We start from the raw sequence: 24,225 nt of genomic DNA, 5'->3' as shown, positions 1-24,225 counted from the left end.
AAGACTTAGAAAGCCTAATGAATAACATGTCTTGAGGGTTATTTTGCTCAAATATCAGCTGTTTTAAGCAAATCTTTGGCAAGTAATGAACTATAATTAATCCATGTTTGAATTCTCTTCCTGATGTATTGATCTTCTTTGTTTTTAGTAAAGAAGGAGCCAATATATTTTAAGAATTAGATAAGAAGTCAAAGAGGAAACTGAATTATGAAAGTTTAGCTGCCTAACTTATTTTCTTTCACCAGGGTTAATCATGAAAGGACTAGTGTTTTCTTATGTTCAGGTGAAAAAGATATTTACTAGGTATCTGTTGTATACAGAATACTGTGTTAGGATGTAGGAATATACAATTTAAGTATAGTTCCTCTACCTTTAAAAGGATTACATTCTTTTCAAGGAGGAATACATACAACTAGCTATATTACAAAGCAGAAAGTGATATGATAAGTAAAGGGTTCTAGTCAAACTACTATGAAAAATGTGAGGAAAGAGATTACTTTTAGTTGTAGAGGTCAAAAGAAGGTAGCTGGTTGGCATCTGTTCAGTTGGGTCTTGTAGGAAGGGAGGGATTTTATCGAATAGAGACAGTTTGGGGCTGAAAACTTGTAAAAACACTTGGCCAACTTAGCTATAAAATAACTTCACTATGGACCCTGTGTGGTTGATATTGTGTATCCTGCTGAGCCCAATATAATTAGTTAGCTATAAAATTCAACCCCAAGTAACTGGATGAATAGACTTGTTGGAGAGGATTATTTCCTGTTGTCCATTTAAATGCTGAAGAATGTCTACCAGATACGAAAATTTTATTTTTATATAATTAATGCTAAGCTGTTCTTTCTGACAATGGATAGCCAAGAGGTTCAGCTAACTGCTTTTGTAAATCTGCTCTCACTCAGAGATAATAAAGTCATTTCATCCTATTTGCTATAGCTGGAAGTTATATCCAATTCATCTAAAAGCTGGACCAAGTTATTAAAATGTTTTTTTTTTTTTTTTAAATGGGACTATAACATAGTTCTGCTTTATACCCTTTAGGATTGGAATTTAATTTTTCAGAAAACTCTTTCTACCCACTTTCTGATTTTAGCACTGTTATTAGTATATATTCAGAGATAAAGAAAGGCAGGATAGATTTTAAAACTGTACTCAGAAAAAGTAATACCTAGGTTCAAGTTTAATATATACTGTTAGCCTAGGCAAATTACTTAACTCATAGTGCCCCAGTCAATTAGGCACTAATTTACAGTAGTACAAGAGCTTTCTCATTGTTGTTGTTCAGTGGTGTCTGGTTCTTCATCACCCCATTTAGGGTTTTCTTGGCAAAGATTGTGATTTGTCATTTCCTTCTCCAGCTTATTTTACAAATAACTAAATTGAGGCAAATGGGTTTAAGTGACTTGCCCAGGGTCATTTAACTAGTAAATGGCTAAAGCCAGATTTGAACTCAGAAAAGTGAGTTTTTCTAACTCCAGACCAATGGTCTATCCATTATGCAACCTAGCTGTTTCTTCCTTACTAGGGGTTCCTCATATTAATGAAATAACAGGTGTAGATAAAAAAAAATAATGTAGGCTTTGAAAAAGTTTGGATATTGATTTTTAAAAAATATTTTGATAGCTTTTTGTTTTTTCAAATATATGCAAAAGTAGTTTTCATCATTCACCTTTGTAAAACCTTGTATTCCAAATTTTTCTCCCTTTTTCCTTCCTTCCTTCCTCCCTACAGAGCAAGCAATCCAGTATAGGTTAAACATGTGTAGATCTTCTAAATATATTTTCATATTCATCATGCTGCACAAGAAAAATCAGATCAAAAAGGAAAAGAAAAAAAAACCAAGCAAACAAAAAACAACAACAAAGATATATATCATCACAAGGCTACTGGAATTGCCTTGAATCACCTCTACGTTGACAAGAGCCACATTCATCACAATTGATCATCACATAATCTTGTTGCTATGTATAATGTTCCCTTTGTTCTGTTCACATCAGTTCATATAAGTCTTTCCAGGATTTTCCAAAATTAGCCTGCTCATCATTTCTTATGGAACAATAATGTTCTCTAACATTCATATATCATAACTTATTTAGCCATTCCCCAACTGATGGGCTTCCTTCAATTTCCAGTTTCTTGCCATTACAAAAAGAGCTGCTACAAACATTTTTGCACATGTGAAGCCCCTTCCCTTTTTTATGATCTCCTTGGGATACAAACCCAGTAGAAACATTGCTGCATCAAAGGGTAAGGCAGTTTAATAGCCCCTTGGACATAGTATAGATATTGATTTTTTAAAATACTGAATAAAATAATAGAGAAGAAATTACATCAAAATAAAAAAAAGCTATACACTGTATTAGGTTGAATTTATGTTAGAAATGCTGAGATGGCTCTATATTAAGAAAACTATAAACATAATAGGCCATCTTTCCTACAAAAGCAATAAAAAGTTTAAAAACAGATAAAAATGCTTTTAACCAAATGCAATGCCCATTTATGTTTAAAAAAACATTAAAAAGCATAAACATAAATGGACCTTTCCTAAATATGGTGAATGGTATATATCTAAAATCAACATTTTGCATTATCTGTAATGGAGAAATTTTTTTTGAAGATTAGCAAAATGGACATACCATTTGATAATTTAATGAAACAAGGGACCAAATTGCCAAAATAAAAGATGTAAAAGGAAAATTCAAAATAGATGAAGAGGAAATAAAGGAAAATATTGGAAATTATTGTTTCTAAATACATATCCTCCAAATCCCGATAACTTAAATGACAGAAGAATTTGTATAAAAGCATGAAAAACTCACATTATAATAACAAGAAATACAGAATTTAGATAATCTAATCTCAGAAAAAGAAAAAATCAAACAAGCCTCCTTAGGGAGGGTGGGGAGGAACTGGACCAGACCAATTTATAAGTGAATTGAACCAAACATTTAAAGAACAATTAGTTTCAATTTTGTATGTTATTTTCAAATTTAAGGAAATATGGCATCCTACCAAACTTCTTCTCTGATACATTCAGATTCTTATATCAGGCAGGGATAATAATGAATATTATTGGGAAAATACCAAAGAAGTTATTAGCAAAGAGGTTATAGCAATATATTAAAGCAACCTCATACTCTGACCATTATTTTTGTCAGCTTTTACTATGAAAATGGGATTGATTCAATGTAAGTTAAACTGTAAACTTAACAGATCATCTTAATATTTTAAAAACACCAAAAAATCATGATTATTTTAATAATTACAGAAAAAAATTTTTTTTAGAAAATCTAACATCCTTTCATGTGAAAAGCCCTAAAAGTATAGTAATAGAAGGATTTTTCGTTAGTATGTTACACTGTATAAGAGCTATTCCTGTAAATTATACATAGAACCAACACTTTCTAGAGAGAGCAGGGTTGAAGCAAGGTCTGTTATCACTATTATTATTTGATATGGTTTTAGAAATGATAGCAATATTAATGACAAAAAAAAGGAATAAACACAAAGGAATAAATGCATTTATAGTTCTGCAATTGGTATGATGACTTACTTAACTCTAGAGAATCAACTAAATTAAAAAAAAAAAAAAACTTCAGTAAAACAGCAGGATACAGAATAAACCCATAAAAATCATCAGTCTTTTTTTTATGTTGTTAGTAAAACTCAGCAGAAAGAAATTAGAAAAAGAATTTCCATTGAAAATAATTGTAGAATTTATAAAACATTTGGGATTCTAACTATTAATATACACACAAGGATTATGAATAGAATTACAAAACATTCTTTACAAAAATATGGGAACATTTAAATAATTATAGAGGAATTAACACACAAGAATTATGAATAAATTACAAAGCAGTTTTTACAAAAAAAGTAACAGAGAGGAATTAATTGCTTACAATTGACTATAAATATAATAAAAATGACAATGCTACCTAAATTACAATATAGATTCAATGTCATGCCAAACTGTTAAAAGAGTGTTTTAGAGGAATAGACAAAGATTTAATAATAAAATCCATTAGGAAAAACAAAAGATCAAGAATCTCAGGGAAATCATGAAAAAATGAATATAGGAATATAAAAGAGACTTGGCAGTATCAGATCTCAAACTACAAATCTACAAAGCAGCAATCATTAAAACTACTTTGTACTGATTTTAAAAACTGTAAAGTTTGATCAGTGGCAAAGAATAGGTAAATAAGATGTTCAGTAAGTCCAGAGACATCAACTCTTGAGGTAAGGACTCCTTAATTGACAAAAACAAGCTGTGAAAATTGGGGAAGGAGGGGAAGTGTAGCAGAAATTAAATTTAAACCAATATTTCAAACTATGTACTATAAGTTCCAAATTAATATATAACCTAAACATAAAAATCATTTCATAAATAAATTAAAATAGGATCAAAATAAATACCTTTCATAACTATGGATAGAGAAAGTTCTTAATTTAGGAGTAAAAAATAGTCATTAAAAATAAAATCAGTTTTGCTTATGGAACTGAAAAGCCTTTGCACAAATAAAATCATTACAGTTAGAATTATAAGGTAAGTAGGTAACAAGGAAAACATTTGTGGTATATTGCTCTGATACAGATCTAACATAAAATATATGGGGAAATTGATACAAACATACATATATATTTATATACCTACACACGCAAACATACCAGAAGAAATGTAATCTACCAATAACTATATAAAAAAATTCTCTAATTTGCTAGTAATAGAATCCAAATGAAAATAACTCTGAGGTTTCACCTATTACCTCTCAGATTGGTAGATATGACAAAAAGAAAAAAAAAAAAGAAAACTTTAATTGTTAAAGGGATTGTAAGGAAACAGACACACTAACTCGCTACTGATAAAACTATGAATGGATCCAGCCATTCTGGAAAGTAATTTGGAACTATATTTAAAAATTCATTATACTGCACATTCATTGAATCAATGATAGTACTACTAGACCTATACCTATACACCCAAAGAAATCAAAGAAAAAAGAGAAATGACCCAATGTTCAAAAATATTTATAGCAGCTTTGTTTTCTTTCCTCCCACCCCCCCTTTTTTTTTTCTAAATCACTAGGGATATTTGCAGAAGACATTTGTAGTGCAGAATGAAGCAAGTATTTTCAGACATGGTCTTTCACTGAATCTGTTTTGTTTGACTATAGATTTTTGTCATAAGGGAGGGATTTGGGGGTGGGGTGGGTTGATGTTGGGGAAAATATGTGGATGGTGACGGATAAAAAAAAGAAAGGAAAATATAAATGAAACATTAAAAAAACACATCGAACAGGGAGAATGAACAGAGTGGTTTGTTGTTATCATGATCAATTTAATATTCATCACAATAATATTCTGTAACATTCACATATCACTTTTTTCCCCTAGCCATTTCTGGGTAATTAAGTTCATTTTTATTTATTCCTGAAATTTGTTTTTTTTTTTTTTAAAGGTGACAAAGTTATGAGGGTATGTTGAATTATCATAGGCCTATAAAATTTTTAAGTTTCCTTTTCTGAAGTCTTCCTATACTTTGATCTAGCCTTGATTAAATGAAACTCATTAAGAAAAGCATTTCAGCAAATGTTTTAGTCAACCACTTGATTAAACAATTTTGAGAGTAAGAATTTCTTTTTTTATTCAGAACTTTTTTCATTTTTAGCTGATGGGTTATATTTTAGAATAGAGGGAGTTATTATGTATTTAGATAATATAGACAGGACCCTAGAATCAATCAAATGTAGAGAGATCATCATAGCATTGTGTACTTGAGTGAATAATTCATTTTCATAAATGGAGGTTTGTACTTCTATAATTTTTCCATTGGGATTAGTATTCCTAGGCTTAAAAAAACACATCTCATTAGATTTAGTATTCCCAATTTTGCATGTATTATTTTTACTAATGGCTTAGGTCAATACCACCTTTCAGAATGTATTATAAGGATAGGTTGTTTATAAATATATTTGAACTTACTAAGTGTTTGGGTGACTTCAGCTATATTCTATTTGTGTCTGATTATTTTGCCAGGATTATGGTGGGAGGAGGATAATAGAGGGACTATTCTGATAAAGTTTTACAAATCAAGAGGTAGAGTGGTTAATCCTCTGATTATAGTCACAGGGCCATGTAATATAAGTTACACTGCCTTACATTGTAAAAACTTAAACTGCCTAGCACAGTGCTAAACCCATCATAGATGCTTAATAAATATTTGTTAGTAGTTTAGTTGAGTCTATTAGATAGTTTCAATAACCTTTGCATAGATTCAGAATTATTCAAGTCCAAATACCCTGATTAGTCAGTGTTGATTTCTGTCCATGCTCTTATTTACTGTACCATGCTTTCAGCCTTTTGGCTGAGTTCTTGTTTCACTTTTCATTGGGAAGAAGGCTACAATAGGACTATAAATGTCAGACTTAAAAGGGACCGTGGAGATCTTCAGTTCAAAGTCCTTCATTTCATAGATGAGAAAACTGAAACCCAAAGGGATTACTATATACATCTAGTATATGGCAGCATCAGACTTGGGAAGCTAATCTCATTCCAACCCCAGAAATGCTAGTATCTTTCCTCTGTTGATTGTTTTCTATTTGTTCTGTTTATATTTTGTTCATAGCTTTTTGCAAGTTGTGAGCTCCTTGAAAGCTGATATTCTCTTTTGCCTTTCTTGTACCCCTAGCATTTAGCATAGGGTCTGGTATATATTAAATACTTTATTGTTGTTCAGTTATTTCCAACTCTTCGCCATGCAGTCGTCTTCACAAAGATATTGGAGAGGTTTGACATTTCCTTCTCCAGTATGTCCCCATTTTACAAATGAGAAACTGAGGTAAATACAGATCAAATGATTTGCCCATACCTGTTAAGGGTCTGAGGTTGGATTTGAACTCAGGTCCTCTTGTCATCAGGCCTGGTGGAAGTACTTAATAAATTTTTATTGGTTGACTGCCTACAGAGGCCTAATAGAAAATAGAGAATAGGCTTCCTCTTCTTTCTCAAGGAGTCTATTGACTATTTACTGTAACAATGAAATAATTTTATTCTATTTTTTTCTTAACCTTTTGGTAGTAACTTTAGGAAATTTTCATTTTTTATTTAGCAAGCATGTATAATTTTATATAAGCAGAAGTGACATACAGATGACTTGGAAGACCTCCAACAAGAAAGAAAGCAAAAACCTTATCTTGTTAGGATTGGCTGCCAAAGAGCCTTCATTCTTACATGCACAGTTACTAAACCGACCCTCCAATGGAAAACCTTGTCTCCAATTTTCATTTTAAATGCCTGTCAGAGATAAAGCAATTCAGAAGATTGCCTGAACCTAAGATGACTTGAATTCAAGTAGCTTTAGGGGCTTATTTCTTTTAAAAACTCAAATAAAGAAATGCATATATGAACCTTTTTAGTGTATTTATTAATATGCGATAACTTTTTTCCTTCCCCCAGGTGACATTCCGTTGCATCTTAATATTAGAGAGACATCAGATTCAGGCCAACCTATTGTGTTTTCACAGCCTCAGAGTAATGAGGTAAGTTATGTGAATTGTAAAAATGTATTTTCTACTTATAATTGGAGGAAGGTTTTTGCTTTTTTTTTTTTTTAATGTTGAAGAAGATAATTGGAATCTAAAATTTCATTGGCTTAGAAGCAATTTGATATGAGTAAAAGAGCATATTAGACTCTAGTCATGAAATTCAAGTTCTGCTCTTGACTCTGTCATAGAATTTTTAATCTTAAATAAGTCACTTAATCTCTTGCTCTGGATTCCCTCATCTACAAAGTGAAAAGATTGGACTAAATATCAAAGAGTACCTCTAGCTCCAAAGTGTGACTTTTGGTGGGAGGTGGTCACCCTAGCTCTTGCTCTGAACAAACTCAGGCCAGAGGACCTGATCAAGAGCTTATTTGCCCAAGGGAAGAAAAATTTTTAAAAAAAGAAGTTGCAATTTACCAGAAACCCAGTTCTTAGCCTAATAATATCTTTAACTGCCAAATGTCATTTAGTTTGAATCTTTTTTGTACACTGAAGTGTGGACTTCTTGATAGAAAGAGATTTAATGTTCTCTTTACTCTCGGTGACTTTGAAAATGGGAAGTTTAGTATGAGAAATTTTACAAACCAGTAGCATTACAATTTCTAATGCACTGACCTTAACAAATAGGATTTAGAAGAAAAGTAAAGAAGCAAAGTATATTAGTGCTTCACTTATTCAGCATCATTGAGGAATGTAAATTTCAAACAAATGAGTTTTCCAGGTAACTGAAGGTAATCTTTTTAAGCACAATTTTTTCTTAATTTTAACCATTTCTGATGGGATTCTTTCCAATGTATATTATGTGCTCCTGTGATTTCTAAAACAATGTGTGTGAAATCCAATGTAACCTTTTCTTTAGTCTCAAGGTTAACATTATGAATGTCAATTATTTTACTACTATGTAATACAGCTATTCCCTCAAGGGCCATTGACACAAGTAAGACTGGTTGTTTCTACACTAAATGGTGTCTTATGTCTTTTTAAAAAAGATTTTTAGACTTTTTCCTGAAACTCAAATCAGCTACACTTTCAATGCTATTTGTACACATGACTCAAGTAGCCACTTTCCTCATCTAATTTGCTGCTTTTAATAAATGATAGAATAGGAAACCAACACCATTAAGCTTGATAGAATGGTGTACAAAATAAGTAGATGCTGAGTCAAGTCTCAAGAAACTCTGCTATAAGAAAGATATGAGCATTGTGTCATCATCTATTCTAACTGCTTTAAGGGTCTATACACATTAATTCTGATTTATATCAGTTATTTCCAGATACTTACAATTCCTGGAATTTATTATATTTAGGATGGTGAAATAGGAGGTGAAAGATGTTATTATATGTTGTCTTCTCCATAAGTATATAGATATTGGTTTTGTAGCAAATATAAAAAAAAAAAAACCTCACACATCAGCATTTTCTGATAATCTTTAGGAAAAACAGTTTCCTTCTTAAATAATATCAAACCAAATATAGATATAACTTGCTTTGTGCAGTAGATGTGATTCTAAAAAAAACTTGTACAAATTAAATTTTTTCTCAAATCAAGTAATATATTGTAAATGCCTTCAGGGAACCATCTATTCAGAGAAAATCTATGTTGAAACCTTTTGATGAGTGAATAATTATTCCCTAGCTTTTCTGTTTTACACGTTTGTATTTATTATATATTGAGCTTTGTTATTATAGGTTATCTTCCCCATCCTCTCTAATCCTCCTAAATAAGACGCATTTATACAACTATGCTTTTTGGGGGATTTGAATTACCAAGGGCATAGCAGCCCAAGGCAGTGACTATAACTGTATAACATGATGAAGAAGAAAAAAGACAACTACCAAGGAATAATGTAACTTAAAAATGAAGTCACAAGATTGATGGGATCAGTAATAGAATGCAGGCTGTTGCATGTTCAGATTTAATTTAATTTTCTTGTAAGTGAAAAGTATCATCAACTCTGTTAAATGACATTTGTGGAGACTCTAGTCTTATAGACTTATGGACAGCACCATAGTTATCTTGGCATGTATATATAAAAATACAGTTTTAAAATATACAAAATGCTGAGTGATGTCTAGAATTGAATTGTGAGCATTGCTGCACCGAAAAAGCCAATTTGTCTATACTATAGCCTAAAAGGTATTTTGTATATACTTAGAAACATGGCTTGGAACCTAACTGGGAAGGGAATTTGACTTTGATCCCATTAACATTTAGGAGCCATTGTAACTTTTTGAGCAGGAATTGGACACAATGAGACATGTGCTTTAGGAAAATCACATTGGTAGGCATGCAAAAGATGAATTAGATGAAGAAGAGATTTGAGATACGTAGACCTAAAATTAGTAGGATGTTTAAATGGCACAAGCAAGAAGTTATAATAAAAATCTGAACAAGGGTGGAAGTGGAGAGCATGGGGAAACTTGGAAAGAGTTGGGGTAGAAACAATATGGGTGATGAGAAGAAAAAAGAATCAAAGATGACTCTAGATTGTGAACCTGAATCACTTTGGAAGGATAGTGGACTTGTCTAGAAGTAGCGAAGTTAGGATGGATTTGAAGGGAAAGATGATGAGTTATGGTTTTTGATGTGTTGAGTTGGAGATATCTGTGTGGAGATATCTAGCAGGAAGTTGGAAATGCTGGAGTAAATCTTATGATCTCTACATCCAAGGTTCCCCTTTGCCATTGATGACTTTGCACAAGTTCTTCCACCTCTCTGAGCCTCAAATTTCTTTGGCCAAATGGGGAAGATGCTTTATTTGTGACTATCAAGAAGTCATTTAACTTCTCAGGGACTCCACTTCTTTACCTGAAAAAAAAAGAGAGAGGATTTTTTTAGTGTTTGATAAAGTAAAATGAGTTGCCTGTGGCCATATGGACACTCTCAGGGCTTGGGAACAGAACAGAATTAAAATATAATCAACAGTGACAGTAAAGAAACCTTTAAGTCTCATTGATTTTGTAATTGTTCTGCTCTTAAGGATGTTTCCAACTGTTGTTTATAAAAGCTACTTTTCAAAATTAGGTCTATATGTTCATCCAAAGTTTCAGTTCAGAACTCTTTCTGCTAATAAATTTATAGTTGAAGAAGAAATATGAGCCCCAACTCCAAATTAACATTACAAATTTATAATAGAAGATAGTTAATGTACCTGAAATTGCCCATATTTGATGCTCTGACTCTTTGGATGACTTCCCCACTCAAAACGATTTGAGGGATGTCCCCTTCCATTTATGCCATTTCTTGTAAAGGGTATCAAGTAAAATTTTTTGAAGCAATTTAAACTCAGAATTATTGAAGGACATTCATGGGGTCAGAATATAACTGAACAGATAGAACCCCAGCCACAGATCTATTGTCTGAACCTTTCTAGAAAGTATGGCTTCTGGTATCAATACCTCTCCATTAAATAGAGCATTAAATCTTGGTCCCTGATAGACATTATTCCTTTTTTTTTTTTTTAAACCTCCTAGAATTATCAGATGAAAAAAACTTTTCAGAGCCTGATAGTGTATCACTGGTATGCCATTAATAACAACAATAATAATAGTTTGCATTTACATAACAATTTATACCTTTAAAAGGCACATATTATCTAGAGGCAGCTAGTTTGTGCAGTATATAAAGTTAGATTTGGAGAGAGGAAAACCCAAGTTCAACACCTACTTTGTACATTTCCTAGCTGTGACCTTGGACAAATCATTTAACCTTTCTGCTTCACTTTCTTTATCTGTAAAATGGGAATAACAGTTCCCCTTGAACTTGAAACAGTTGTTTCAAGGATAAAATGAGATAATAGTTGTAAAGCTTTTGCAAATTTTAGAGCAATGTGTAAGTGCTACTTGTCATCAACATAATTATCATCCTCATCCTCATAGCAGGTTATGTTATTTATGTGAATTAGCATGAGTATTGTTATTCCCTTTTTACAGATGAGGAAAATGAGGTTTGGGGAAAGTAGAATGACTTGTCCTATATTATGAAGCTGGGGCTCAAACCAGATCTTTTCCTTCTAAGTTGAGTGCTTGATATCAGAGATGTCAAATACATATTGCAGCAATGTGGCCCAAATGCGATTAAAATGTGATTGGGAGATATTTAACAAAATAAAAATACAATAAACTATAGATAATGGCAATTTGTGGTTCTCTAAATCAATATGCAGCCCTTGTTGTTTGTTTGCTTGTTTCTTTTTCATGATTTTTTCCCTTTTGATTTGATTTTTCTTGCACAACATGACAAATACTGAAATGGTTTTTTTTTTTTAATTGCACATATTTAACCTGTATCAAATTGCTTGCTGTCTTGGGGAGGGGAAACTGAGCATAGTTTAATGGCTTCCATTTCTACTTGATGTTGACACCATTGTTTTAAATGGCATCAACTTGGGGCAGCTAGGTGGTATAATGGATGGAGCACCAGCCCTCACTGGAGTCAAGAGGACCTGAAATTCTCCTCAGACCCTCACTAGTCATATGACTCTGGACAAATCACTTAATTCTAATTGCCTTTAAAAAAAAAAAAAAGAGCTATATGACATTAATTTGCTCCATTACTCCATTATTTTTCCTCTGAAGCACAAAATCAGCTTCCCTTGTTCCTATATTTCATTTTTGTGCAGAGATATACAGCCTAATAAATAATACTGAAATAGAATCTATCATGTTAGTTCTATTTTCAGTGGATTGCAGGCTGTCCATTTTTTTCTTTCCTCTTAGGGATTTATATATAGGAGCTGCCATAGACAAAATCATGAAACAAGCAAGGTGTGTCTTACTGGATATTCCCTCTCATCCTGTTTCCTATCCACTGCACTAAAATCTGAGAGCTCTCATTCTCTGCTTATAATAAACTCACTTATGCTAAGGCAATAGAAATTTGGCAGGAACCCTTCCTTCCCCCATTATTTGCCATTTTTAAAAAAATATATTTTGCAGAGGGTAATAATATTTTCCTCCCTTTTAGTTAGTACTCAGAGTGATGATGTATCTGTAAGTGGTAAAAGCATTTATACAGGAATTATTTTGGGAAGAAAGATTTTCCCAAATCATAGGTTATGTACCACTCTGACTAAAGTTAAAATCAAACCTGCCTGTGCATATGCACAATATGGAGAGAGAAGATTGTTGATACTAACAATTATTCCTTAGAATCGCATGTAAATAAAATTCAAAATATGAGGGCCAATTTAAAGTACAGCTGAAGCTCACAATAGGAGAGGATAATAGTGGTACCCTTCCAAGAGCTAGGGCTTCACAGCTTGTCACATACCACTATGATTATAACCAGTGTTGATTCAATCAAAAACAGTTTTGTCTTTGAGAGGGGCAAAGAAGAATAGATTCATCCATGTACTACTGATTAAATTTATAGTTTTTATTCTTTTTTAATAAGGAAAAATTGTACCACTTTCTTTTTGAAAGATGAACTGTAAGATACTACTCACAGAGATTGCCAAATACAAAAGGAAAATTCATTAAACTGTAATTTCAAAATCATGACCATATAATATTAATATGAAAATGACTGTGGATGATGAATGAGAAGTCTAAATCCTTGGAGGGAGGGGAAAACACAGACAAAAAGCCCATAAAACTCTTGCATTTTTTCCTTACAATCCATCTTCTGTTGCTTGGTGATGATAAAGCAAACAAGTTGAATCCAGCTGCATTATCTGAGTTTACAGATGGCACATTAAACAGATCACACAAGTTGAAGAGGAAGATCACTATATGTTTAGAAAGGAGGGAGTAGCAATGTTTCAGAAATCTCAATTTGGGTCTTTTATATATGTTGTTTATAATGTTGTCAGTTTGTTGATTCTGGATTTTTTTTCAATAGTATTTTATTTTTTCAAATACATGTAAAGATAGTTTTCAATATTGGTTTTTGTAAAACTTTGTGTTCCAAATTTTTCTCCCTTCCTCCTTTACCTTCCCCTCTCCAAGACAGCAAGCAATTTGATATAACTTAAATATGTGCAATTCTTTTTAAAACATATTTCCATTGTTGTCATGTTGTACAAGAAAAATCAAATCAAAAGGGGAAAAAAATATGAAAAAAGAAACAAGCAAACAAACAACAACAAAAACGAAAAGGTGAAGAACATATTCTTTGATCCACATTCATTCTCCATAGTTCTCTCTCTGGATGCAGATGACATTTTCAACCAGTTCCAATAGACCTGTGACAGAGAGAGCCATATGCATCCAGAGAGGACTGTGGGAACTGAGTGTGGACCACAACATAGCATTCTCACTCTTTCTGTTGATGTTTGCTTGCATTTTTGTTTTCTTTCTTGGTTTTTTTCCCTTTTTGATCCAATTCCTCTTGTGCAGCAAGATAATTATAAATATGTATACATATATTGATTTTCCCAAATCATAGGTTATGTACCACTCTGACTAAAGTTAAAATCAAACCTGCCTGTGCATATGCACAATATTTAACATATACTTTAACATATTTAATATGTATTGGACTACCTGTCATCTAGGGGAAGGGGTAGAGGAAAGGAGGAAAAAATTTGGAACAGAATGTTTTGTAAGGGTTAATGTTGAAAAATTACCCATGCGTATGTTTTGTAAAATAAAAAGCTTTAATTTAAAAAAAAAAGAAAGAAAGAAAAGAGCCAGGTCCATCACAGTTGATCATCACATAAAGTTGTTGTTTCTGTATACAATGTTCTCTTGGTTCTGCTTACTTCACTTAGCATCAGTTCATGTAAGTCTCTCCATGCTTTTCCAAAATCAGCCTGCTCATCATTTCTAATAGAACAATAATATTCCATTACAGTCATATGCCATAACATATTCAGCTGTTCCCAGCTGATGGGCATCCACTCAATTTTCAGTCTGGATTATTTTTTAAGGATCTCACATAATCATTATGTAAGGAATAGGTGATGGAGGGCCTTGGTTGTAGTAGCTGATAAATTTTATTATGGCATTATTACAAACTCCTTGAAAGCTTTTGCTCTCTCCTGTGATCTCTCAGAGGGTCTAGAACAGTGCCATATGCACAATAGGTCCTAAATACATTTTTAATGGTTACTATCAGGGTCTTTTTAAAGCACCCAATCAGTAAACATGATTTGAGAAAATTCTTTTACTGACTTGTGGAGGCAGTTTTATATCATTAAGAATACTGGAATTGGAATGACTTCTCTTAGGTTTGACTCTTGGCTGTGCTACTTACTAGCTGTGTGATCTTTGGCAAATAACTATCCTGCTCTGGGCCTGCCTTATTCCCATCTATAAAATAAGAGGGTGGGACGAGATGAACTCTTCCAGCTCTGAAACTACCATGCTGAATGCTTCAATAAACAGCAGTCTAGCTATGGCTGTGAACATGATGTATTCATTAGAAGTCTAAGCTTTGGAATACTATTAAAAAAGCAAAAGGAATACTATTAAAAAAGGTTAAGCAGCATGCAATGATCATTCTGGTAGATCTATAAAGTTTCATAATGTTTTCTATAATCCTATGGATTTATGTTTCTAATGTGATGTAAAGGGCTAGAAGATTATGGAAATATGCCCTTCTCTCAGTTCCTTTTTGTAAATTTTGAATTTTCTTTGCAAAACATTAGACTTTCATATCATGAAGAGCTTCTAGGGAAAAAAATGCTTTCATAAAGACCATAGTATTGCAATAATACATTAGGCTTAAGAGAAAAAGTTATATTAATAGTTATATGGTGGCCTGTTTTCATTTGTGTACCATAAACTTTCCTTTAAACAAAAACTATTGCCTCTGTTAGTCATAATGGGGATTGTTATAACCATTTTTAGAATTAGTTTTAGAACCTTTAGTATATTCCATATTTGTAGCATACACATTTAAAAGATTTTATATTCCTTTAGTCCAGTGGTTCTCAAAGTATGGGCTAGAGAATCCTGGGGATCTCTGAAACTCTTTTAGAGGGTCTACAAATTCAAAAATAGTTTTTATTTTCAATATGGTAAATGTTTATAAATATAATCCAGATAAACAAAAACTCTTTGGAGAGATCCTCAATAATTTTTAATAGGATAAAGATACTGAAAACAAAAGTTTGAGAACCACTGCATTTAGTCCATTGTGCTAAATGTGAACCCGCATCCAGTGTTTTAAGATAAATTCTTGAAAGCAGTTGTCCCCTTTAAATGAAATTATTAGATTATTTCCTGGCAGGGTACGAACATAGTTCCCCAATTAGTATAAGAAAAGAAAGTATGATAGAGTAAAAAGAATGCTAGAATCAAGAGGCATTGGGGTTCAAATCCCTCCTTATATACTTAGTATGACTATGGTCAAATGGCCATTCTTTGACCCTCAGTTTCCTTTTCTGGAAAATGGGAACAGAGAGTTTTGTGGTACATGCCTGGAATCCCTGTTACTAAGGATGGGGAGGTTAGCAGACTTCTTGAACTTAGGGGTTCTGAGCTTCAGTAGATTTGGCCAATCATGTATCTACACTAAATTTGGTATCAGCATGGGGGGTTTGGCACTAAGTGAAATGTAGAGACTCCATACTTAAAAAGGGGGCAAGGATGATAATACCTTTAGTGCCTTCCTTATAAAAATGTCCTGAGGATCAATGTGACTCTGGGCAAGTCACTTAAATTCTGCCTATTTTCCTTATCTGTAAAATAGGGATAATAACAGCACTTTCCTCCCAGGGTTGTGAGATCAAAAGAGACAAGAATTTTTAAGTGCTTAATAAGGTGCCTAGCATATAGTAGGCACTTAATAAATGCTTGTTCCATCCTTCCCCTTTCTTCTCAAGAAGTTCTCAGGGAGGGTGTAATTGGGGCAATCTTATTGAACCAAAGAGAACTTTTGATATGACATAAAGATTTCACATTATGTCTAATGGCCTTGTCCATCTGGAGAGGAATATCTATGAGGAAAGTATGAGAAATTCAATCTTATCCCTAAAGAGGAAGAAACTGAAATCAAGAAAACAAGAGGGAATGGAGAATATTTAACAATTCATTTAAAACGAACCAAACTAAATCTCTCCCCTCTAGAGAATAGGTGGGGAGTTCTTGTTCACTGTCATCCTCCCTACCACCCCTCCCAATAATCAAAGCACAAAAAGGCAGAAGGAGTTGTGATCTTTGACCCAGGACCTTCTAAGCCAGGAGTTAAGGGTCACGGGGAAGGAATGCTTGGATCCCAAACTACATATGAGATATTTCCACCCAAATGTCAAACAGAACTTATCTTTCAAGCTGAACTGCCGTTTTTCCGGATTCCCCAATTTTGTTCTGAGAAGCCCCATCATCTCAGTCACCCCTGACTCATATCTTTAGATTCATATTTGACTCTCCCTTTACTCATGACTCTTCAGTCATCATTTCTGGCAGCTGTGAGGGCTGGAGTTAGGAAGAATCACTTTGTGAGTCCAAATCTAGCCCCAGATTGGATCTAGTAGTTGTGGGATGCTGGGCAAGTCTGTTTCCTCAGTTGTAAAATAAAATGGAGAAGGAAATGGCAAACTCTCCAACATCTTTCCTAAGAAGACCCCAGTTAGGCAGAACTAATGGACAAAACAGTGAAAAATAACTTCTGCCTCTGCAACATCTTTTTCATATAATCCCCTTCACTCTAGCCACATGGCCACCATCTTAATTCAGCTCCTCACGGTTACCAGGACTACTAGAATAACCTCCTTATTAATCCCCTTGCTTCCAGTCTCCCTCCATCTTCCTTACCACCGCCAAAATATTCTTCCTGAGACAAAGATCTTTCCATGTCGCTCCCCTTCCCAAACATTTGCATTTGCTCCCAGCTGCCTACAAGACAAAACACAAGCTCCTTCATCTGCTTTTAAAGTTGCCTCTCTCTATTGTCTGACTTCCACTTAACTCTAGATTTTTCTTCTAATATTCCCCTCATGAGTTTTTCTCCCATCTCAGTGTTTTCAAAAGAGCCACATTCTACATGAAATGAACTTCCTCCTCACCTGTCTCTCAGAAACTTTCCTTCAAGAACCAGCCCGGGACTCTGACCACTCAGCACTACGAGCACCAGTTGTGTTAGTGAAGGAAGGAATAGGTTACCACGCGCTGGCACAGAAGGCCAAGCAGGCCATCTTTTGCCTCAGTTCTTACCGAGTCTTTTATCCTTGAATGGGTGTTGTTGTCACAGACAAACGGAGACCTGGGAAAGGCCTGAGTCTCCCACGCTCTGGGGTCCTAAGTCTTGCCATTGGACTCTGATCCTTGTGCAGGAGAGAGGGAGCAGACACAGCCCTGCCTCTCTTAAACCTGGTTCACTGCAAGAGAAGACATCATCTTCCAGACGTCTCTGTTCCTCTTTGAGAATGAGGGCAGAACAACAATAACAGCCCTGAAGATGAAATGAGATCAAACATCTCTAAGGCGCTTTGTAAACTCTTGCCAGTTATCATGTGCTCACATCTCTAAGTATGTGAAGGATTAAACAGCAGAAGCACAACCTTTTTAGCTGCCTCACTGTCCCCTTGATTGAATACTTAGGGAACTGAGGCAAATAGGGTTAAGGGGCTTGCCCAGAGTCACAGGGTTTGTGTGTGTCTGATGCCATATCTAAATGCTATTTTGCAGTCCTCCCTCTGACAATTATTGGGCAAATCACCTAACTACTGAAAGGTGAGGGGGTTGTATGAGAACCTTTCCAGCTCTGGAGCTAAGGTCCAGGACTGACAGACGAGTGAAGTATGATGATGAATCTTCTTATTGCACCTTAGAATTTGTTTCTCTCTAACTGGCCCAATGATGTAGCAGTGTCTCAAGTCACAAATTAGATTTGAGTATAGCATCAGGAGGCGAGATTGGTTTTAAATCAGGAACTGTGCTCCAGTGACAGAATGTGTGTGTCTATTTGTTTACTCTGCCCCCAGTGAATGATTATGAGTGTGTTCACATATAAATATTTATATACAAGCAAATACATGTACATATGTGCAGGTGAACATGCCTTTATATATAATGTACATGCTTGCATAAGTGTGTAAGATGTCCCAAAAGTCTTAGTGAAGTTTTAAGTTGTAATAGCTTTTTTTTATTATAGTTTTTTATTTACAAATATATGCATGGGTAATTTTTCAGCATTGACAATTGCAAAACCTTTTGTTCCAATTTTTCCCCTCCTTCCCCTCTACCCCTTCCCCAGATGGCAGGTTGACCAATACATGTTAAATATATTAAAGTATAAATTAAATGTTGTAATAGCTTTAAATAAGAACTGAGCTGAAGATATCTATCCAGTAGTAGGCATAACATATGTGTATCACTCTAACTGGCTATTTCCATTTTAACAGTTTTAAGCTTTAATAACCTAAATTGCACTGACTCTTGAGACTCCCTGCAGATATACAATATGACACATACACACAAATACATATACATTTGTATGTGTGAAAATAATGCCAATTAAATCTGAGTTTTTATAAGAGCCAAATTGGAAAGAAACTTCAGGCTCTACTATTAAATCCAGTACAAGAGCCCATCTTGGAACAAGCTGTGATATACACAGATATGTTAGGAGCATTATCAGTTAATGAAAAGTTTTCCTAGCTGCCCCAAGAAAACCACTTGTGGTTTGTGTCACAATGTGTATACAGTTTTACTAAAAATGAAGGCCCCTCTCTTCAGCAGCAGATTAGGTTCCTGGATCACTAATGTTTGGATTGGGATGTGAGGAAGAGTTTTGTATTGCTGTTATTAAATTCTTTTAGAAAGTCACCTTCACAGGAGTCTGCCTTCCAAAATACAATGCCTACAGCTTTTTATATTAAAGATTCTCATTCTGCTCCCAGAAATTTGCTATTGGAAGTATAATTGTAATGCATATTTATGTAGCACATTACATGTGACAGAGCATTTCCCTCCCAATCACCATGTGAGGTGGGTAGGTCAAATATTATTACTCCATTTTACAGATGAGGAAATCCAAACCTCAGATAAGTTAAAAGAATTAATTGCCCATAGTCATACAGCTAGTAAATTTTGAAGGTCAGAATAATTTGTATTTACATATTTCCCCAGAGACCTAATAGTTATGACATTAATTATTGGGAGATTGGAAACTGAGTTGAGATTAGGAATCCTAGGGGTGGCTAGATGGTGCAGTGGTTAGAGCCCTGAAGTCAGCAGGACCCCAGTTCAAATTTGGCCTCAGACACTTAACACTTCCTTGTTGTGTGACCCTGGGCAAGTCACTTAACCCCAATTGCCTTGGGATGAGGGGGAGGAAGAAATTAGGAATTCTAAATCCTTTCTTTGTAGTGGCCAGTATCCATCTCTCACTCTTTCCTGACATTTTAATGCCCTTTTCCATATCACACTGCCTCTCAATTCAAGGAAAAATTGCAGGAAACAGAATTCTCATGTTCCATTCACTTGTATTTGCTATTGGGAGAAGAATAGTAAATATGTATGTTCTTTTGCAGGCCAAAGCTTACCTGAGGATAGCAGCAGAAGTTGTGAAAAGATTGCCTCCGCCACCTGCATGATATCCTGAGTTAACATCTGGAAATAGTTACCAAGACTCTTTCTATTAAATGACCTTTGGAAATCAACAGGTTTGAAGCAATTAAATGTATTAATTAAATGTATTAATGATCAAATTTATATTTTATTGTATTTATAAAGAAATTATGTTTTGCTCTGTACACAGTTGAATTTTCTGGGTCCATCTACAAATAAAAGTTTACCGTGGTAATCATCAGCTTCTGCCTTTTCAGTCTTTTCCAGTGGTCAAGTTCATGACGCCTAATGCTTCTCTAGGTACCATATACTCATCACATTCTACCTGTGTTCATAACATAAGCACGTCCAATGTTGTTGTTCATGAGCCTTTCCTAAGAGAATTATTATTTTGGTGAGATAAGTGGAGTTAAGTGACTTGCCCAGGGTCACACATTAAGTGTCTGAAGTCACATTTGAACTCAGGTCCTACTGATTCCAGGACCAGTGCTCTATCCATTGTGTCACCTAATTCCCGAATTGAACAAAATTAAGAAACTAGGGTTTTGCCAATCCAGCTTTGGATTAAAAAAACAAACAAATATTTGTATCAAATTAGTAATTTAAAAATCCTAGACCCGGTGATTCAAAATCTTAATGCAGTTTTAAGGTTTAGGAGCTTAAATATAAACATCATAAAAAAAAAAAAACAAACAAACTATAAATTGCATTGAACTTGGACTCGGGAACCCTTGGTTATAGTCCCAGTCCATCATTTATAAGCTGTGTGTAGGTTAGAGCAAGTCAGTCACCATCTTGGTCAAATTGCCTGAGTGTTGCAATGATATTAATAATAAGAACAATAATAATAATAACGTAGTTCTTTAAGATTTGCAAAGCACTTTACAAATAATATCATTTGATCCTCACAACAATCTCTGAGGCTGTTGCCATTATGTTCTCCATTTTACATATGGGGAAAATGAGGCAGATTATGGTTATGGGGCTTGCCCAGAGTCACACACTTAAGAAGTCTGTGAGACTGGTTTCCTGACTTCAGGTTCAGCACCTTGTCCACTGCATCATGTACCTACCTCTAGAATAAAAAAATTTTAAGTTGTAAAAGAAGGTGATGTCTAAGGTCCTTTTCTCTATCCCATGAACATCTTGTCTGTGTATTCTTGTAGGCTAATTTATACCTCCTTCTCCCCTAACCTATCTATCAGACAGATAGCCTCAAAGCTTTATAAAATCACCCATACGCCAAACTGGTGACACTTAGAAAGCTTGTGAAACCTGAAAGTAGGTACCAGTGATGGAATATAGGGGCTTATAGTAGGCACTTAGTAAATACTTGTTGGTTGCCATTGCTACTTGGAACTTAAATGCACAAATGCAGTGGTTCTCAAACTTTTGTTTTCAGTATCTTTATCCTATTAAAAATTATTGAGGATCTCTCCAAAGCGTTTTTGTTTATCTGGATTATATTTATAGACATTTACCATATTGGAAATAAAATATATTTTTGAATTTGTAGACCCTCTAAAAAAGGTTCAGAGATCTCCAGGATTCTCTAGACCATACTTTGAGAACCACTGCACAAATGTCTCTACATTGTTAGAAAGGACTTCTCCCCCTCTCCCCAAATGAAATAATTCCACTGCAAATTCAAAGGACCATCAATTCCAACACAAGTTATGTGAAATACATATAAAGACAGTCATGTGGCCTTATTCTTTCCTAGTTCACCAGGAGGCTGAATTGTGAGATAATACTCAACTGTAGCAAGGTGGTTTGTGTGACTCTTGGGGAAGAGCTTTGACCTCCTTTGCTATATAGTCAAGGAGCCAGAAAATTAGGGAACCGTTAAGACTTCATTGAAACCATGTGCTGTGTCTGAACCAGAATTTCCTAAGGGACTAAATTACACAAACTAATTAATTTCACGAGGGAAGATACCTGTGTATACATGTTCTGTTGATATTATGAAGGTGCCATTCACTACCCTGAGAAGGAAGTGGTATATCCCAGCTGCGGGCTAATCGAGTGTTTGTTTTTGTTTTTAATTGTGATTTTATTTGTATGTTCCTGTTGTGGGCACAGCTAATCATTGATCCCGATGGATTACCTTGAGCAGTCTCTTAAAATGGGTTCCACTTAAACTGAAAAAGTCTGATTTAAATCGAAGTCATTGAATACCCAGTTTCAGTGGGGTGTAAATTTAATGTGTGCCATAATGTGTTATGTCTCCTGTAGTGCTGGAAATAGCAGTACATGGAATCTGGCCCCTGCTCACAAACACCTGACTCACAATAACCCACACATACAAATGGCAACCCTTTCTCTCTCTCTACTTTACTGGAGCCCCTGCTGATGCTGCTATAGGAACCATTGTGGCAAAACTTGGAGCTGTTAGAGAATCTACCAACTCAGAAAAAGAGAAAGAAAAGCTCTGAAAAGCAGGGTCAGCCCAAGGCAGGCTCTCAGGCAGGGCTGGCTTGCTTACACTGTAGAATCCCCGCCCTCCTTACTCCCACTGCCTGATTATTTTCACTGCATTTTGTTCCATTTTCAGAAATTCCACCCATTAGACATATATTTAGGTTGAAGCCCTCTTTTTAAAAAAAAATGCAAATGCCCCTCTTGAGAAGGGGATTGTTTCTTTGTACTTAAAAACAAAGTAAGTGCTTAATCAATGCTGGTCAGTGAGTGAAGGTTAAGTGGCTATACATCATTTTACACTTTAGTAGGAATCCTCAGCTCCATCAGGCTGCTTTCCCTTAACACCTATCTGAAATTTCTCAACTAAGAAAAAGGGAATTATCACTGGGAATCTGAGGAAATGATAATCTCTAACTGGGGATGGGGGGGTTCAGGGGACAGGGGGAAAGTGCTATTAGTTTTGGAGATCTTCATGAAGGAAAGAGACATTATGAGAAATAGGAATAACTGGAAATCCAATTTGCCTGGAACATTGAATGAAATGAACTAGACTGAAAAAATGATAGGCAGATTACAACCATATTGTGGAAGGCCTTAAATTCTAGGATGAAAAGTTTGTATTTTGTCTTATAGACAGTAGTGAACTTGTAAAGACATTTGGGCAAGAGAGACCTAATCAGACTTATTCATTAGACTTAAGCATTGATGCAAATGACAGTTTGGGAAGAAAGATCAATTAAGAGACTAGTGGTCTAGGAGAGAAGGAATGACAGCTATTATCTTTCCCTAACTCATTTAACCTATCCATTGTATCTTCATAGCTTTCTTGTTTTTAGCAGCACATCATTCTGGCATTCCATATTGATTTGTGTCTGTCTCAAATACCAGATCTTGCAATGGCCTTTGATGAAAAGTATCAGTGACCTAACCCAAATTGACATTATAGTCTTAGATTGAAAAAAAAAAAAAAAAAGATAAAGATTAAAAGATACTAAGATAGTATACTCCCTCCACTCGAGAAGGGCAATGGCTTATTCAAGTTATCATTCTCCACTCAGCTACTTTACTGGACTTTATAATCTCCAGAAATTCATCATCCTGAAAAATGGCACCAATTTTTAAATTTGGGTTCCCTCCCACATTCCTTCTGGTGGAAACTGGGGAGCTCCTCTCAGATTCTCTCTTTAAGGGAGACACCCAGCACATTCAACCCATCATTTCCTACCAGACTGCTCTCTTGCACATCTGGATTTCCCGATTCTTACTGAATATCATCTCCTTTGTCTTTTCAGCTTCTTTTTTGCATTTTCTTCCCCATTATATTGTGAGTTCCTTCAGGGTAGAATATCATATACCTTTTCCTTTTTAACTCCAGTGTTTAGAATAGTAAATACTCAATAAATGTTTGACTACTATTACTCTTATCTTTTGGTTACACTTTATTCCAAAATTACCATTTGCCAAATCTAATATATTTAATAAAAAAAAAAAACTTCATTCTTCATGACTGTCCATCATCTTTTCCTCCTTGTTAGCTCACTTTCTGCTGGTTTCTGTGCTATCACTGTATCCTGGTTCTTCTACTTGGCTGACAATTCCTTCTCCATATCCTTGGCTGAATCTTCATCCAAGGTGTCCCCCACCTTGGTCTTCTTCCTTTATACTATTTCTCCCCAACACTAGTGCAATAAAGAAATTCCACTGTTTTAAAGTTAGTCTCATGAATCTCATCATTCACATCTTTTGTTCCTGAAAATGGAAAAAATGAGTAAGTTTGTGCTAAATTATATGATGGTAAGGG

General features: G+C 34.6%; 1 protein-coding gene across 2 annotated transcripts in view; it reads left to right on the top strand.

The window, feature by feature from the left end:
* NUBPL (NUBP iron-sulfur cluster assembly factor, mitochondrial) overlaps positions 1–20,244 on the top strand; it is a 320,313-nt gene extending 300,069 nt beyond the window's left edge. For both annotated transcript variants that reach the window (XM_051977282.1, XM_051977281.1), the window contains 2 exons: positions 7,456–7,538; positions 19,967–20,244. In XM_051977282.1, coding sequence (XP_051833242.1) covers positions 7,456–7,538; positions 19,967–19,982 — 99 coding nt within the window. In that variant the 3' untranslated portion in view covers positions 19,983–20,244. The remainder of the gene's footprint in view (positions 1–7,455; positions 7,539–19,966) is intronic.
* Positions 20,245–24,225: the final 3,981 nt, after the last annotated feature.

This window comes from Antechinus flavipes, chromosome 2 (assembly GCF_016432865.1).
Source record: "Antechinus flavipes isolate AdamAnt ecotype Samford, QLD, Australia chromosome 2, AdamAnt_v2, whole genome shotgun sequence".
NCBI lineage: Eukaryota > Metazoa > Chordata > Mammalia > Dasyuromorphia > Dasyuridae > Antechinus > Antechinus flavipes.
This window is presented reverse-complemented; position numbering and strand designations above follow the sequence as displayed.